At 42.9% G+C, this 18,429-nt stretch overlaps 1 protein-coding gene across 1 annotated transcript in view; it reads left to right on the plus strand.

Annotated features, from left to right (window-relative positions):
- PI4KA (phosphatidylinositol 4-kinase alpha) overlaps positions 1-18,429 on the plus strand; it is a 112,122-nt gene that overhangs the window by 18,634 nt on the left and 75,059 nt on the right. The window contains exons 3-14 of the mRNA XM_006938723.5: positions 1,026-1,119; positions 3,539-3,627; positions 5,579-5,651; positions 6,254-6,513; positions 7,039-7,105; positions 10,444-10,592; positions 12,247-12,312; positions 12,879-12,975; positions 14,607-14,798; positions 15,313-15,413; positions 16,269-16,398; positions 17,387-17,519. Coding sequence (XP_006938785.2) covers positions 1,026-1,119; positions 3,539-3,627; positions 5,579-5,651; positions 6,254-6,513; positions 7,039-7,105; positions 10,444-10,592; positions 12,247-12,312; positions 12,879-12,975; positions 14,607-14,798; positions 15,313-15,413; positions 16,269-16,398; positions 17,387-17,519 — 1,451 coding nt within the window. The remainder of the gene's footprint in view (positions 1-1,025; positions 1,120-3,538; positions 3,628-5,578; positions 5,652-6,253; positions 6,514-7,038; positions 7,106-10,443; positions 10,593-12,246; positions 12,313-12,878; positions 12,976-14,606; positions 14,799-15,312; positions 15,414-16,268; positions 16,399-17,386; positions 17,520-18,429) is intronic.

An 18,429-nucleotide genomic window follows, 5' to 3' on the forward strand; every position in this document is an offset into this window, starting at 1 on the left:
CCATTTTCTAGAGGAAGTGAATTTGACTCCACCTTTCAGTTGGAGTGTCACAGAATTTGGAGTCATGTTTTCTTTTTCTTTCTTTTTTTTTTTTTTTTTTTTTGAGAGAGAGAAAGAGCATGAGCAGAGAATGGGCAGCGAGAGAGGGAAAAAGAGGATCCGAAGCAGGCACCATGCTGACAGCAGCAAGCTCGATGTGGGGCTTGAACCCAAGAATTGTGAGATCATGACCTAAGCTAAAGTCAGATGCTTAACTAATTGAGCCACCCAGGAACCCCGTGGAGTCATGTTTTCAATATCACCACATGTGTTTATCAGTGTTTCAGAACCAAATGGTATTCCTCTTCTCAGGAGCACACTTACCTAATCCTTAACTGGAGCAGTTATAAGTAGGGAAACAGCCAAAAGAGCCAGTCATAGAAGATTGTGAAGTTACATGTTGACTGGCTAGCTTGGAAACTAGAAGAAAGTAGTTTTTGTATTGGCTAACGATGGCTATTAAGTCTAATGCTCAGATTGAGAGAAGCAAAAGGAAACATGAAGCAGAAATTTAAGAAAAAAAAGAAAAAAGAAAAGGGGACAAAGGCCATGAATAACAGAAGTATCACCAAGTTTAAAAGCTTCTGGCTGTGAGCTTCCCTCAGTCCAGAGGATCTGATCCTGGGGCCCACTGAAAGGCTTGGGGGCTTTCTGAATACTCTTACTGAGGCAGTTTTGAGAGTGTGTGCTCACACATACCTTCTGGAGAGGCCCTCGTAGGGGCCCAGTGTCCAGAGGAGGCCAGAACCAGGCTGGACATTCAGAGCAGAAGAGCAGGTTGTAGCCCTTCCCTTAGGCACCTAGTGCAGGCTTATGGGATGACCTCGGACGCCCCCTGCTGCCACCACATGGAAATAGGAAGGGTGCAATGCCATGGGACCATCCATATTTGAGATGATTTGGATGTGTATGCTTTGCTTTAGGCTTAGTACTAAAAAGCTACCAGCCACACATTTGTATTAAATGTGTTTGTTTTTTTTTTTAAGCATAAAGATTCTGTGGTTCCTTACCTTCTCCGACTGCTTAAAGGTCTTCCGAAAGTGTATTGGGTAGAAGAAAGCACAGCTCGGAAAGGCAGAGGTAATTTTGTATAACGTTTTCCCTGAATTCAGGGAAGAACATGTATGCTCACAGTCTGTAAAGATCAAGTGTTTAATCATGTTAATGCATCAAGTACAGTGTTTCTAGCTGGTTCCACTCCTGGCTGTGGGACAGCTGCCTGCCTGCAGCATCATGGGCTATGCTTACTCACTGTTGTCCAGAGTCCATGGTGAAGGTGGGGCAAAGGCAAGGCTGAGAAAACTGACTTTGTATTGTACTCTGGGAGTGAACAGGAACTTGGAGACCTGCGGGAACCTTTTCTCATGTCTCATTGCCAGAATTGGGTCCCCTGCCCATCCCTGAACCTGTCTTTCTTACCCTTCGATGAATAGGCTCACTCCTGGAGTGAGGCCAGTTCTCCAGATTTCATCACTGCTGCTCACAAAGGAAGGGTGAGATGGATGTCCAGGATTTGAACACCATGTCCGCTATAAATAATAAATAGTTTATCATTTTGTTGCTGTTGGCTGAGTTTTAAATTTTGCACCTTTAAGAATGGTAATAAGCCTGCTATGTGCCAAGCATTGTGCTAAGCTCTTGTAACACTGATATTCCCATACATTGATTTCCCAAGACTCCCAAATCAGTTTGGAACACCACCAACATTTTAGAGATCACGACCCTGGAGACCAAAGTTTTCTTATAGTCTCCCTCTGTGAGACCCGTGGCCCACCTTCAGACAAAGCAAGGGGTTGGTGTCTATAAAGAAAGCCCTTGTTCTTTTGGTTGGTGGCACGGCCCTAATTTGTTGGGTGGGCTTAGCCTGCTAAGGGTGGCTTTTGCTGATCTCATGAACATCCTGCCTCAGCCTAGTCCTCTCGTTCTTTGGGTTTCATCATTTCTGGTAACATACTATGCCTAAAACTGACAGACCCCAGATTATGCATGTATCCTCAAATTTAAAGGACTACAATTTTTTTAATTGAAATGTAGTTGACATACAATATTATATTAGTTCCAGGCATACAACAGTGATTTGAGGTGTATATACATTACAAAGTGATCACAGTGATAAATCTAGCTATCATTCATCACCATACCAAGTTGATACTTATTATTGACAGTATTCCCTATGTGGTACATTGTATCCCTGTGTCTTATTTGTTTTAGAACTGAAAGTTTGTACCTTTTAATCCCCTTCCCCTATTTCGTTCATCCTCCCACCCTAAAGGTCTACAGATTAGATAGAAAGCATTGCTAAAAAGTCAAACATCTCTCAGTCAACCATTGTTATCTAACTTGGGGAGAAGTAGAATACCAGTAGAAGTTGATTCTATTTTCTTTCCTTTCCAAACAAATACCGCTTCTATGTACATGGACTCCTATTAGAATGTAAGTGTTAGCATTATTTGAAGCATTGTTAGGGATATATAAATCTCCAATTATTGGGTAACATTTCACTCTTTTATTTTTTACGAAGGCAGTATGATTTAGACCTTTAAACTCTAGAGCAGTAGTTCTCAAAGTGGCATTCCTGGATCAGCAGCCTCAGTGTCAGAACTTGTCAGAAATGCAGATTCTCAGTCCTTGCATCAGAGCTGCTGAATTAGAAGTCTGGGACAAGGAAGCCTCCAGGTGATCCTGATCACACTCTACTTTGAGAAGGACCTAGATCTGCATCTTAAAATTATAAGTACGGAAGTGAACACATAACAGTCTTCTGCCATGTACTATGAATAGATCCATAAATCAGTGGGCAGCTCTCTGTCCTTGATTAAATTCAATGCTCAAAATTGATTAAATATTTAATAGCAATTGGATCTACACAGCAGTGATTCTGACATTTTTAAGGTGCACACCATAGAAGTACTGGTTAGCTTTGGTCTTTTAGGTACAGTGATCCCTTCCCAACGTTGAGTCCATGCTCCTGAGAACCTCCCAATGAGGGGGCTCGGTAGTAGATGGGCTTAAAAACCTATTAGGAATAGAGCAAATCTTTGGAAGCTCTTATTAGGATGTTCTCCATTTGTCAAAATAAAGCAGAAAAGAAATATAAACAATTCAGTTTGAAGTAGTGGTAATTGGTATTTGACAGGTAGCCTCATATACCATTTCTAACACTTTATCAAGATTGGTTTCTCACCCTAGGTAGAAATTTAGGTCAGGAATTAAAAAATGGAGTCTGTTATGTTGAGAGAGCTGTATAATCTCAAACTATAAACTGGCTCAGAAACATTTAAGTTTGTTGAACCAAAGCATTCTATTAAAATAAATTAGGGGTATTTCTCAGCAAACATGTTGGGCCCATATCTGTTCTTTTCAGGTTCACCTCACTGAGGGCAGCCACCCCTCCCTTGGCAGATCCTGTGAGAAAGGGAACTTACTGAATCAGGTGGCCAGTACGTGTAGCCCAGTGTCTCAGTGGTAATGATCTGTCTCATGTCTGTGTGCCTTCCAGCCACCCTCCCGGTTGCAGAGAGTTTCAGCTTCTGCTTGGTCACTTTGCTGTCTGATGTGGCTTATAGGGACCCCTCACTTCGGGATGAGGTAAGTGTGTGGTGAGTTGGAGTGCATTTCTGTATGATCAAAGAGAGTCCCAAAGTAACAGAAAAGAGTAAATAAAATTTTGAAGTGATTTGGTTGTTTATGTTGATTTATTTTGTACTAACACACCTAAGAAATGTTAAATATATACTAACAATACCCAGTGACCACTTGAGTCCTCTTTCATCCAGCCCTCCCCATAATTCTGTGAGGTAGGCAGCACAAGGCCAAGGCAGCTGACTTTCCTGATGGCTCACAATCCCTGTTGGAGATTGAAGTCATTCATGGAAGGAAATGATCTAGATTGTTGAAATTATACCCAGATTTTAAGTGCCCTAATTTTTTTTGGTTTGAATTTATTTTGTTGAAATGTTACTTAAATGCATTTCATACTCCCCTCCTTTTTAAACAAAGAATACGATCATAATCTAAACTTTTTCTTAATCAGATTTTTTGTTTTAAAAATCAGTATGTATATGCTGCTATCCTCAGGACCTGCAAAGGAGTGCCTGGTTGCTTGTCTATATGTTAAATATTCCCAGCTAGCTATGCTTTTTGAGTCCTTGTATCTTTTTTTAATTTCTAAAATCTCTTCATATCAAAGTGTAAATTCTATTGTCAGTATTTCTGTCATTAACATTCTTCTCCATTCTTTTTTCTTAGTTTACGTTCTTTATTTGTAAGTTGGCTAAAGAGATAACTAGATCTACTAGAATCATGTATCATTATTTCAAAAGTTAGGCTAGAAATTAAGGGCTTTTCTGTAAATAACATTTATCAAAATGTCAATGCTAAAGATGATGGCATAACTTCAGTACACAAAGTGGAGAAAGCATTGCTTTTCAAGTCTTTGTATGTTACTCAGCATCATTTAACATTAGCAAAATGTCAGAAATTTGCCTTGATTAGGAACACGTTGTATGAGACCAATTTTATTCTCTTCTTTGTCTGGGATTTCCAAGACTGGTAGTAGAGGGAAATAAGGTAGATACAGTCTAGTTGATCTTCATCCAGGGTTTAGACAAACACTCCTCCTGACATCCTGAATCTGGAATATGGGCTGAGGGTCAAAACAATTTGGAAAGTTTGCAAAGCTGCCTAAAGGGCCATCCCAGAGGGTGACAGGGTGCTGGCCCAGCAGGAGGCTTCCCTAGGTCTGCCCTATACACTGAAGCAAAAGGAGCCAGGGCCATAAATGAAAATTCAGAAAGGAAGTTGGTTTCATTTGTAGATGATACAAAGCTGGGAATCAGAGACCAGTATAATGAGCTAAAGCTAATCCCCTGAGTTTTTGTAGACATCAGTGACAGGCGAAAAATACCAACATCAGTAGAGTTGGCAGCATGTGTAAAAAAGATTTAAGTATTTTACATATCAGTGAGCTCTTTGAGCCAGCATTGTGAAGTGGCTGCCGAACAACTGATGTCATGTATATGGAAGGCTAGAATCTGTGTTGAGTTTGATGATTACTCAGGGGGAGTCCCAGCATCCCTGGAATATTAATGTATCTTCCTGAGCACCACAATTAGAGACTGTTTCTGACACATGGGACTACTGTGAAATCAGAAGCTGGCACTCAGGATCATGAAGGACTTGTAATCATAAGAAATGGATTAAAAGAACTAGAGATATTTAACCATGAAAAGAGATTTGGGGTCCTATCACCTGTCTCAAATATGGAAGGTGTAGCTCCAAGGCCAGTGGTCACAAGCCCCAGAGGACAACATTGGCCCAGAGTTAGGAGGCGCTCTTTGCCAACCCAGGAGGGCAAGTTTCTGTCTCTAGAAGGTCAACTGATTGGCCACTTGGCAGAGCTGTCATGCGGGGTTTTATGTGTCACATATGGGGTTGGACAAGATATTGTCTAAAGATCCTTCCAATTCTGAATGAATTTTGTGGTACTTATCCGATTTTATTTATACGTTTGTCTTTTCTGTTTCCTTGGCTGTTACAGATTTTAGAGGCACTTTTGCAGGTTTTGCATGTTCTTTTGGGAATGTGCCAGGCCTTGGAGATTCAAGAAAAAGGTATGATTATAGATCCAAGGCTTTTTTTTTTTTCCTTAATGGTTTGTGATTATTTTTTTCCCTTGCTTTTCCCAGTCTTCTTTTTTTGTTCTTTACTATTTATGTACTTGATGGATGAAACCTTCCTATATTAGTTTGCCTTTGTTGTGTGTTAAAGAGGTCACATGGGGGTCATGAGCACAGCTCTGCTACCTGAATGCCAGGTGACTTTAGACAAGTCACCTCACCCTTTCTGGGCCTCAGTTTCCTCACCTATAACATGCCTGACTGCCTCTAGTATGAGGTTACCTATAGAATCCCAGGAGGAAGAAATATATGGTTTAAGTATAGTAAAGGTACCTGATAACAAGACTTACCTGTGTTATTGATTTGAGTGTACCATGAACAGATTAAGACCTCCCAAAAAGAGCAGTGTGATGGAGATGTAGTCTGAAGTTGTTAATGTTAGCCCTTAAGGCTAACCTGTTGCTATGACTTGTTCTGACCCCCTACTTGGGGGTAGGGGGAGGTTGTGAGATGTCAGCCAGTGTTACAAGCTGGTGCAGCACAGCTCTCTCCCAGGGAGCTTTCTGGTATTGGAACATTCTCTCTTTGTCTTTTAGAATACCTTTGCAAATACGCGATCCCATGCCTGATAGGAATCTCACGAGCATTTGGGCGTTACAGCAATACGGAAGAGTCTCTCCTGTCAAAACTGTTCCCCAAAGTCCCTCCTCATTCCCTCCGAGTCCCTGAGGAGCTTGAAGGCGTGCGGAGGCGATCTTTCAATGACTTCCGTTCCATCCTCCCCAGCAATCTGCTGACAGTGTGTCAGGAGGGCACCCTGAAGAGGAAGACCAGCAGCGTGTCCAGCATCTCTCAGGTGGGGCTATGCTCCTGGGAGGCAGGCAAAGAGGTCAGGTCTTGTGAAGTACTCGGAAAAAAACCCCACTCGCGTGCTATTCAAGGAAACTCACAAAACAGAAAAGGTTCTCACTGGAAATCTCTGTAAAATAAAGGCTTCTTTTGTCTATTGAAGATTTAGAAGTGATTTAATCTCCTAGTCATGAAGTATGTTTCCTAGCAGTTGGGTGCCAAGCTCTATTCTGAGTCGGGGACAGTTGGTGCCCTTAAGAAGTATATAATTGACTCATGGTCACAAGATAAAGACACCAAATGCTGAGAATAATTCATCTCAGTAATGATGTATAAAATATATGGCTAGGCACAAAGAATTTAGGCATATGATATATAGTAGAGAATGCTGTAGCTAAGGTGGGCTTCGGGGAGGAGGTGAGGTGTGAACTAGGACTTGAGGTACAAATGTTGGGCTGGCAGAGACCTTGTCTGAGGCAAAACTGCCTGAGGTTTGGCGTTTTCTGATATGTCAGGTGGTTTTGTGTTTCAGGTCAGCCCTGAACGTGGGATGCCCCCTCCCAGCTCCCCTGGAGGATCTGCTTTTCACTACTTTGAAGGTGGGCTTCACCTTTCTGACCAGAATATTGACCTAGTAACTTGGCGGGCAGGTTCACTGTGAGCTCTTGTGACATTAAAGATGCTAATACTAGTGTTCTGCTGTTGTGCATCTAGAGAGTCAAGCTTTTATAAGGCATTTAGTTTCTAGTTTTGTTCAGACTTCTTACAATTTAATTTTAAAATATTTCAAATATGGAAAAAAGTGCAGAAAATAATATACAGACCCCATGTGCCTGCTATCAGAATTTTAATAAATTAGGAAAGCGCTGGTTTTCAGGTGAAAGTAATAATGGTAGGTCCTTCTTTTTTTTTGTTTGAAGGTCATTAAGTATGCAAATAATATTTTTAAAAATACAATAAAAGCATTTCCACATAATTTGCTGAATTTGATTCATATGACAGCCCTGTACAGTGTCAGACATGTGGTAAAATCACCTCTACCTTATCTTCAAGGAAAGTAAGACTCAGGTTAAGTGGTAGGAAGTGGGGAAACCAGAATGCCATGCCTCACAATGCCACTTATTCCATCTTTGGATCATGCTAATTATTAAAAGCATTTCTCAATAGGATCTTGAAAGATGTGAAGGGAATTTTTAAAAAATGAGGGGAGAATCTGAACTCAAATAAATGTGGGCAGTGTTGCATAGAGTATCTCTTGGCTGTGTAAGAATGTACCCTGTGTTATTATCTATGTGTATGTTAAAATGTAAAGGGGCCAAGCTCACCCACTCAAACTCCCACTCCTCCCAGAGAGAATCACTTGTGGTTGAATATATCCCTTTAGGCTTTAAACAGCCCCTTGGCCACCTGCCTGTCCTTGGGGCATCTGAAGACAGCCATGATGTGCCCTCACAGGCTTCTTTTTCCCTGGTGAACAGCTCTTCTTCTGTTCTCTGTACTCAGGGGTCCTTCTCTATTGGGGCTGCCCTGCTTTGAGCACTTCTAGTGAGTACTCAGGATTAGGGTGCACCCAGGTGTGGGCTGATTGTGTGAGCTTCCTGTGCTCCTTCAGCAGATGCAGGCTGACACTCAGCAGTGCTCAGGCCAGCCTCTGTGCCAGCCTCTCTGCCTCAGTGGTGAGTTCCGCAGATGATTTTCCTGCTCTTGGGAGTGCACTTCATTGTCAAAGAAACAGGCAGGAAGCACACTACTCCTTCTTCCTTTTCTGCCTGAGTGCCTCTGTTTGACTATGATCTTTCTTTTCTTTTCTTTCTTTCTTTTCTTTTTTCTTTTTTCTTTTTTTTATTATTATTATTTTATTTTTATTATTTTTTTTAACGTTTATTTATTTTTGAGACAGAGACAGAGCATGAACGGGGGAGGGTCAGAGAGAGGGAGACACAGAATCTGAAACAGGCTCCAGGCTCTGAGCTGTCAGCACAGAACCCGACGCGGGGCTCGAACTCACAGACCGCGAGATCATGACCTGAGCCGAAGTCGGATGCTTAACTGACCGAGCCACCCAGGCACCCCTCTTTTTTTTTTTTTTTAAAGATTTTATTTTTAAGTAATCTCTATACACAATGTGGGGCTCGAACTCACAACCCTGAGGTCAAGAGCCTCATGCTCTACTGAGTGAGCCGGCCAGGGTGCCCTGACTCTGATTTTTGTTACGTTTTGTCTCTCTTCTCTTTCCAGGCCCTCTTCCACTTCCACAGAGCTGTAAGAATTTTTTAAAAGAGTTTCTTTCTTTCTTTCTTTCTTTCTTTCTTTCTTTCTTTCTTTCTTTCTTTCTTTCTTTCTTTCTTTCATGAATTAATTTATTTTGAGAGAGACAGAGACAGTGTGAGTAGGGGAGGGGGAGAGAGAGAGGGAAACAGGGCACTGTCAGCAGGGAGTCCAATGTGAGGCTCAAACTCACCAACCGTGAAATTATGACCTGAGCTGAAACCAAGAGTTGGACATTTAACCAACTGAGCCAACCGTCTAGCCATCCAGGCACCCTACGAGTTATTTCTTCTTATTTATTTTATTTTATTTTATTTTATTTTATTTTATTTTATTTTATTTATTTTTTTAAAGCACAAATCTGATCATCTCTCTCTCTTTCTCTCTCTCTCTCTCTTTTTTTTTTTTTTAATATTTGCTTATTTTTGAGAGGGACAGAGAGACAGAGCATGAGCAGGGAGAGGGAATGGGAGAGAGAGAGGGAGATACAGAATCTGAAGCAGGCTCCAGGCTCTGAGCCATCAGTGCAGAGCTCAACATGGAGCCCAAACTCACAAACTGTGAGATCATGACCTGAGCTGAAGTCAGACGCTTAACCAACTGAGCCACCCAGGTGCCCCAATCTGATCATTTCATTTCCAGCTTAAAAACTTTCAATGACTCCTTCCCCTCCCTTTGCATACATCCCAAACCCTTGATCTTTGGCTGTGCAGTTCCTGTCTTCTGCCTCCATCTCTGCCTACCACACGCTGGCTAGCTCAGCCACACAGGACTTAGTCCTTATTTCATAGCGTCTATATGGGAAATGCCCTCTGATCACAAACTTCTTACCTTATTTATTGGTCATGATCTTACGGTTTACACACATTTATAATGGAATATTATTCAGCCTTAAGAAAGGAGATTTTGCTGTTTGTAACAACATGGATGAACCTGGAGGACATTATGCTAAGTCAAATAAGCCAAACATGGAGAGAAAATAAAAGAAAATAAACAGCATGATTTCACTTACATGTGGACACTTTATTCATAAGTGTTCAATGATTGACTTTATTTTTCTGATTTTGAAACATCTAATAATATGCATTTTTGTCCTAATTTTGGTGGTAAAATACCTTGGGGTCCTGTGGACCTCAAATGTTTGCATCTGTCAACCTTTAAAAAGGTGTAATTTTTTCTTCCTACATTAAGTTATATTGTCTGTGTTGAAAATACTAGGATGTGATTGTATCTGAGCTTTGACCTGAAACACCCCCCCAAGAGGGGTGGCATCACTTTCCAAGTGTTTGAAATCTGGCCTTTACCGCCCCCCACCTTTTTTTTTTTGAGAGAGAGGGTGCAAGTGAGCGAAAGGCAGAAAGAGAGTTAGGGAGGAGAGAAAGAGAAAGAAGCGGCCTCACCCGAAGCAGGGCTCAAGCTTACCTGATGTGGGACTTGAACTCATGAACTGTGAGAGATGACCTGAGCTGAAGTCAGATGCTTAACTAACTGAGCCACCCGGGTGCCCTCCAGTCTTTACTTCTTAATTAAAAAACAAAGGATTGGAGTATAAACAAAAGCAAACTGTACACTTTTGTTGGTTATTGAGGAGTCAGCTTGATCAGCTTGAGGAAGTATTCTGGTGGTTTGTTAACGTGACTGATTTTCTGGTTCTCCTCCCCTCTGCCAGTGTCTTGCTTACCTGATGGGAGTGCCCTGGAGCCCGATCACTACTTCTCCACCATCAGTTCCAGCTTTTCAGTTTCTCCTCTTTTCAATGGCATCACCTATAAGGAATTCAGTATTCCACTAGAAATGCTTCGAGAACTCTTAAACTTGGTAAGGAAAGCTTTAGTGGAACAAGAGATCCTGTGTACATCTAGCAGTAAAATTGCTAGTGGTGTTGGCCTGTGTTTTTTTTTTTTTTTTTTTTTTTTTTTTTAAGAAAATCTAGGAGATTTTCAGTATTTCAGAACACCAGTTAGAAGTCATAAATTTTCAATTAAGGAAGGAAGCAGAGTAGTATTCGTGGAGTCATTTGTGTGCTATATTGTCACTGAATCCTTGCAGCACTTGTGTGGGAGAGGCAGCCATTCATCCACATTTTAGAGGTAAGGCAGTCAGTGCCAAATACATCAAGGAACCATAGGCAAAGGGCAGAGATAGGGCTCAGCCCAGGGAGTCTGATCCCCAGTCTAGTTCCTATTACACCTGACTCCCTCCCATGCGCTGCTCTTTTTAGATCAGTACAAAACCTAAATTTTTCATATTTGGGTATCTAGGAATGACCGCTGAAGTGAAGTCAGATAAGACATTGGTGCCATTGTCCCAGTCCCAAAATAGATGGGTCTTTGATCCAGGGACTCTGAAGGTGTTATGATTGAGCTGGGTTGCTTTGAAATAGATTCAAGTGGGTAGGTAGGGGTGGAGATGTTATCAGGGACAGACCCTAAAGATGGGATTTTCTGTTTTGGAAAGAATGAGAGGGAACAAGGATGACACTTTTGAAAGCACAAAGCATGTGCCGGAGAGAGCAGCCATCTCCTTCAGTGTGGCATGTGAACAGAAGTCACTCAGAAAGGATGGCTTTAGGCTGAAGATGTAGGAAGACATTAAAGCATTGGCAATAATTACTGAGGATAGAGCCACAATGAATTACTAATTGCATGTCCCAGATGGAACATGGCCTGGGTGGCCTTCTCAGATGATCAAGTGACTTTCAAGTATCATGTCAAAAATCCCAACTGAAGGCTGCATGTTTCAGACTCTTCATAGAGGAAATTATTTTTTCCAGTATATTTTAATTTCTCAAGGTTAGCTTTTCTTCTAGGCAATTTTTCATTTCTTCTCCTGGAATGTTGTTTATCATTGTCTGTACATTAAAAAAAATCTACTTCTTTAAGTACTACCATGGGGGTGGCAGGCTGTTTTTACCCAGACGTTCTGTGGTTGACAGAATGGTTCCTTTCTGTACTAAGTGCTGGTACAGAGACCGGGTAGAAATAATATCTTCTGTTGGAATATATGCTGTACTCTGAGTACCTAGGCAGCTTCAGATGAGCCAGTGCACGAGGCCTGTGGGAAGAGGCAGAGTCATCAGGGCTGAGGACCATCTGTGAAGGTGTCCCTGATGTCTGGGAGAAGGTTTGGATAAATTGTTAGTGATGCTGAGTCTGAACACTTTCACATTCTGGAAATGGAAATCTAATGTCAGCAAATTTGAGGGAGTTGGTTCCTTTCCTGCTTTTATGTTATTCCCAATCGAGGGCAAGAAAACACATCCAAGTGATGGCAGAATTAAGGACATTTTGTGTGTGTAGTTTGATGTGGAGCTATCATGAGTATATTGCTGGCCAGTCATTTCCATCCCATTTTTCACGCTCGTTCTGTGGATTTATCTGTCAGCATGATTTGTTCTTTAGTTGAAGGAGCTGCCATTCCTGTCTCTCACTGTGTTCATCAGGTGCCTCATGCGATCCTATTTCCCTAATAGGTGAAGAAGATTGTCGAGGAGCCTGTTCTCAAGTCCTTGGATGCAGTTGTAGCCAGCGTGATAGAGGTACGTCCCTTTTGAGGGTGCCACCCTGAGGTCAGCCTGACATGAACTTGTGCATGGAGAGAACAGGAAGGGTGTTTTTTTGGGGGGGGCAGGGGGGATAGGGCGGGTGGCTGGAGAGACAGGCTTGTCAGTGAGTTTCCAGTTTAGTCCCCATAATGGCAATGCAGCTGCCACCCGAGAGCTTGCTCTGTGCCGGTTCTTTTTAATAGATCATCTCACAGTGGTCTGGTGGCCCCTTGATTGTCTTTCTCTTCATTTCCCATAAGACGGCCAAAGATAGTGAACATTCAGCCCAGAAGGGTGGTTCGCCCTTCTGGGATGCAGGGAGCAGCCCCCCCATAGGCATCTCTGGATAGCTTGAGTTTATCTGTTGTTTTCCTCTGGCTGATGCTTGAGAGTGTGAGGAGAATAATTCAAGTGTTCCAAGTGGTGAATCATGATAAACGGTCGTTCTGTCTCTCTAATGCTACATCAGGGGTATAATACCCATGCCTCTCCCTGGAAGGCAAAGGGAGGTCCAGGGGTGAGTTTCTGTAGCATGGTCATGTGCCTCTGCTCCCTCACAGGCCAATCCTAGTGCTGATCTCTACTACACCACATTCAGCGACCCTCTCTACGTGGCCATGTTCAAGATGCTACGTGATACTCTGTACTACATGAAAGGTAAAGGTGGTTTGTGCCCACGTGTGACAATGATGACACTAGGCTCTAGGCCACTGCCGCAGGTCTGTGCTTCCTTTCTGCTGGGGCCACTTAAAAACACATAGGTAACATGTCACATTACTGAGATTTGAAAAAAAAAGCAAGTAAGAAAAAAAAACTCTCATAATCCTGTGCCCCTTTTACCATCCATGACAGCTTCTTTGGTGGATTTATTTCCTCAGGAGCTTTCCTGACATGGCCATATTGTAGTGTCCTGATCACCTGAATATGTATATAATTCAATGTGTCTATTTCAGATATCTTAAAAAGTTAAAAAATAAGAAAATGAGGCACTTATAATCTTGTAACTCAGAGAAAAAGTGTCTTAATAGTTTAGCACGTGCACACACACAAGTTTAGCCCTTCCTTCCAGTTACCCTTTAGTACATTTTTAAAACATGTTTTCTGCATTCTTCTCTTATGTTACAGAGCACTTTTTGTCAATATAAGTTTTTCTTTTTTGAGTTTATTTATTTTGAGAGAAAGAGCACAAGAGGGGGAAAGACAGGAAGAGAATCTCAAGAAGGCTCCACACTGTCAGTGCAGAGCCCAATGCAGGGCTCGAACTCATGAACCTTGAGATCATGACCTGAGCCGAAGTCTGGCACTTAACTGACTGAGCCACCCAGGCACCCCTCAACATAAGTTTTGATCAGTGTGTAATATTCGGTCAAGCAGATGTACTGTAATCTAGTTAGCTGTTTTCCTAATTCAATTTTAAGAGCTCCTGGGATTGAGTCTGGCTGGGGCCCCAGCGAATGTTAAGTTCACAAATGAGGGTGCAGGGGACTGGGCTCAGCCTGACCCCCAGGAACCCCGAGGCTTCTCTCCCCACCTGAGCTGCATGTTGCCAGCTTCCTTGGCTCTTCTGACTTGTGCCCATCACAGAGGTTCTTCTGATTTTTCAGGCCCTAAGGATGAGAGTTTGAAGAAGCTGTGAACTCTGGGTACCCCAAAGATCCAGCCCTGTAGCCAGGGAATTCTCTTCTTCAGACTGCAACCAGATTTTGCCCTTAGCTGATAGCCAACAACCTTCTTGTAAAAAAAAAAAAAGTTGGGGCACCTGGGTGGCTCAGTCGTTGAGTGTCCCAACTCTTAGTTTCGGCTTGGGTCATGATCTCATGGTTCCTGAGATCAAGCCCCACATTGGGCTTTGTGCTGACAGCCCAGAGCCTGCTTGGGATTCTCTCTCTCCCTGTCTCTCTGCCCCTCCCCAACTCGCTCTGTCTCTCAAAATTAAATAAATAAACTTAAAATCACCGAAGTATTTCTTATTGTTAGTTGGACCAGTGTCTGTGATGATACATGCCAGTTTCTCTGTTTCATACATATGGGTTTTAGTATATTGACTGCTTAAAACAACATGGCTCTCACTTCCCTGGGAAATGGTTGTTTTCTTTGAGCGCCAGGTGGCATGTGTGCCGAGAAGCAGCACAGCCTATTCAAGCTCTTCCCACTGGGCACTCTTGAAACCAAAGGAGCCAGTGGCAGACCTACTCCTCTTGGGTATCTGTTAGAGAAAGACCATAGAGCTGCTGCCTGAATTTTGGTGGTTTTGTTTCCACCTGCAATGCCTGCTCTCTTTCCCACAGACCTCCCAACCTCCTTTGTGAAGGAGATCCATGATTTTGTGCTGGAGCAGTTCAACACGAGCCAGGGGGAGCTTCAGAAGATTCTGCATGATGCAGACCGGATCCACAATGAGCTGAGCCCCCTCAAGCTGCGTTGCCAGGCAAATGCTGCCTGTGTGGACCTCATGGTCTGGGCTGTGAAGGATGAGCAAGGTAAGCATTGGCGTCTGCTGTGCCCCCGATGTCTGGTGTCTTGTCCCACAGTTTAGGAAACTGGACATGGGAGGAGGTGATGGGCAAGGCCACAGGGCCTGTGTGTTCTTTCCACTGCTTCCTGCTGGTTTTTGAGGCTTTTATATGAAGTGGGAGCTCCGTGCTGGAGGAAAAGGTGCTTGTCTAGGGTGAACAGCAGAATGGGAAGCACGTAGCAGACTGTGGATGCCTGCCACACACAGAGCACTGAGGACAAGAGGCTCAGGGCCAGCAGAGAGGAGAGAGCAGTCACATACAATGCAGGATGGTGTTTTCACAACAGAAAAGGAACAGAGATGAGTTTTCAGTTAAGGATGCCTGCCTGTAAATACTTCTTGGTGTAACCACTTATTATTAATAAAGCCTGCACAAAGTATGCCTCTGGGCTTTTAGTTATGTGATTAATTGGTGAACATGTATTTTGTAAAATTGACCTTTGCTAATTGTCCACACCCTCCTCTGATTTTGAATTTAGGTGCAGAAAATCTTTGCATCAAGCTGTCTGAGAAGCTGCAGTCTAAGACATCCAGCAAAGTCATCATTGCCCATTTGCCCTTGCTTATCTGCTGTCTGCAGGTCAGTCTCACTGACACTGGAGAAGCTTCGATCCCATCAACAAAGCTTTCTTGTTACACCATTCAGGCTCTGATTAGCATACCAGCAGCAGAGTCTGAGCTGTTGTCTTTTTTTTTTTAATGTTTATTTGTTTATTTTGAGAGAAAGAGGGTGAGTGGGGGAGGGGCAGAGAGAGAGGGAGGAATCCCAAGCAGGCTCTGTGCTGTCAGTGATGAGCCCAACACGGGGCTCAGTCCCACAGACCATGAGATCATGACCTGAGCCAAAATCAAGAATCGGATGCTTAACCAATTGAGCCACCTATGCACCCTTGAGCTGTTGTTGTCTTTAGGAACTTGAACTAGAGCCTGCTATGGACACAGTTCACCAATGAGTGGGAGTCACTGCTGACAGTGTGCCAGGGATTTCTGTCATTTCCAGGCACAACTGAGTACTCCTTTGTGAAGAGGCTGCCCTGTATCTACTGGGCCATTCCCAAGGTCGCAGGCGAAGTGTTGAAGACATCTCCTGAGGTCTACAGTGCCAGCTCTGCTCTCTTATCTTGCTGAAATACAAACCCCAGTAACTCTGAATTTGCCGTTGTTCAAAAATCATACTGTATACCCTTTCTCCCCTAAATTTGTTTCCAAAAGAAATGGACACACTTTAGCAATATATCTCCGTTTAGACTGAGCAGAGTCTAGACCCTCCTTTTTTTCTGTCTTGTTTTGCCCCATGGCCAAAGTGGCCTTGGAAGATTTGACCTTGGAAGTTTCTGGTCAGACTTGTGTATCTGAAGTATTCAGCGTCTCACTGCTTGGACCTGCTCAGCCGGCCACAACCTGGGTTGTGTGACAGGTCGATGGTGTGTTACAGGGTCTGGGCCGCCTGTGTGAGAGGTTCCCGGTGGTGGTACATTCGGTGACGCCATCTCTGCGGGACTTCCTGGTTGTTCCATCCCCTGTGCTGGTGAAGCTCTATAAGTGCCACAGTCAATACCACACAGGTAATGGATGGCTGTACCCAAAGCTATCTCTCCAGTCCCTACGCGCCATGTGCTCTTGAGGCTCCAAGAAAAGATCCACATGACCTTGTGTGCAAGCCCACCATCGTTTTGTGACTGAGAGGTTGTGGCTGGGCTGCAATCCTGCACTGTACTTTGGCTCATTCCTTCTTCACGCCTTTCTTCATGGCTTTCCTTACATGACCCCCTCCAGGCTTCAGTTCTTTCCTTCCTCCACCCTCCCCTTGCATATACTCCTATGACTGAGGGGTTTTAGCTCTCTCTGTCACTGAGGCAGTATAAAGCATGAATCCAGTGTGTCCCAGACACTGGGCCAGGAACTGTCCATGCTCCATCTCAGCTAGTCCCTATCCCTGCCTTGTGAGTGTATTTTCATGTTTCTATAACAGTGGCACAGGTTCAGAGCAAATCTGGTCACCTGTAACCATTAGCATTCATTAACACCTGCTGGGGCTCTAATGTATTGCTTATCCCACCCAGTCCTGTGCAGGTGGATGCTTTATTCTCTCCCTTCAGATGAAGAAACCCAGTCTTCAGCAGGTGAAAGACTTTTCCCTGGACCCCGGGACAAGTAGGGGTCTCTGTGGCTCTAAGGCTCCTGCTCTCACACTCACCCCCTACCCTTACCCGTTTTGCACGTTAGCTAGATAACCTTTGGTGATAGGGCATGTCTCACCCTCGGGACTGGGTGCCTGTGGGTGCTCATCAGGACTTTTGAACTGTTTCTTAAGAAATTGCTGTGTTACATATTTATCACTTTGCAACTTAAATATTTTTCCCTTTGTTTAAACATGTTTGTTTCATCCTTCCTCTTCTCACTTTTGTTTCTGAAATGTTTGTTCAAATCATTTTATAGGGGTTGCTTTTATAAGCTAAAAATGATCAGCATATTATTTTGATTTTGAATTATGGAAAAGGGGATGGGAAATGACAGGCTTAACTAGATACATACTTGAATTTTTACATTTAGTTGCTGGTAATGATATAAAAATCAGTGTAACCAACGAGCATTCTGAGTCAACCCTGAATGTCATGTCGGGAAAGAAGAGCCAACCCTCCATGTATGAGCAGCTCCGGGACATTGCCATTGACAACATCTGCAGGTGGGAGACCGGCCAGAGGGAAGGGTGACCTGGGGAGGAAGGAAACAGGTTTTAGATACAGTTATTAAAAAATAAGAAACATTTGTAATTTTTTAAAGCTTGTTTCTGATTAAACCTATAGCTGATTTAAAAAGAGGGATTATTTCATATTAAAAAAATAAAGCTTCTTGCTTTTCTTTTCCTGATCACAAACGTAATTAAAAACAGAAAGTTTATAGAATGTATAGAAAAGTAGAAGGAAAGGAATTGTCCATCAGCCTGCCATCCAGAGTAACAATAGATTGTCACGTTTCTTCTTTTTTTCTTCTGTGTAATTTTTAGTGTAAGAAATGCGGTTTATATGATCACGTGACCTTGCTGCCCAGGCTCCTGCTATGTGAACTCTTGCTCTCCGAACTCAGGAACCACACATATTCTAATTTATGTGAAAATATATCTTTCCGTCTGAATTCTGGCTCCTTGCTGTCTGAAGCCCAATTGAGAGAATGTGGTGGCCCCTTTCTATCAGACACAAGCTCTTCTCTGCCTGTGTCCTCAGAGCCAAACAGATGCAGAGAGTGAGAGATGCCTGAAAAGATTTTGTGTCCTTACGGGCTTTTAAAAGTTCCCCTTTTCTTTAGAAAATAAGCATTTCTGCATACTATTAAAACCTTGATATAATATTTAATATTCCCTCAACTGTCCTGGGACCATCTGTCTTGAATTAGTTACTGTGACTTTTGTTAAGGAACAGTGCTGGAAATTTTAAATTGGGATTAGGGTAACATTCTGAAGGAAACTGTTCTGGTCAAATAATGAAGTTACTGTTTCCGACTGAGATATTTATCAAGTGGGCAAAATCTGCAGCAATTCTTTGAATTCATTCTGTGTAATGACTTTCATTCAGATTTCTGGCGAAAAAGTGCTCAGA

This window comes from Felis catus, chromosome D3 (assembly GCF_018350175.1).
Source record: "Felis catus isolate Fca126 chromosome D3, F.catus_Fca126_mat1.0, whole genome shotgun sequence".
NCBI lineage: Eukaryota > Metazoa > Chordata > Mammalia > Carnivora > Felidae > Felis > Felis catus.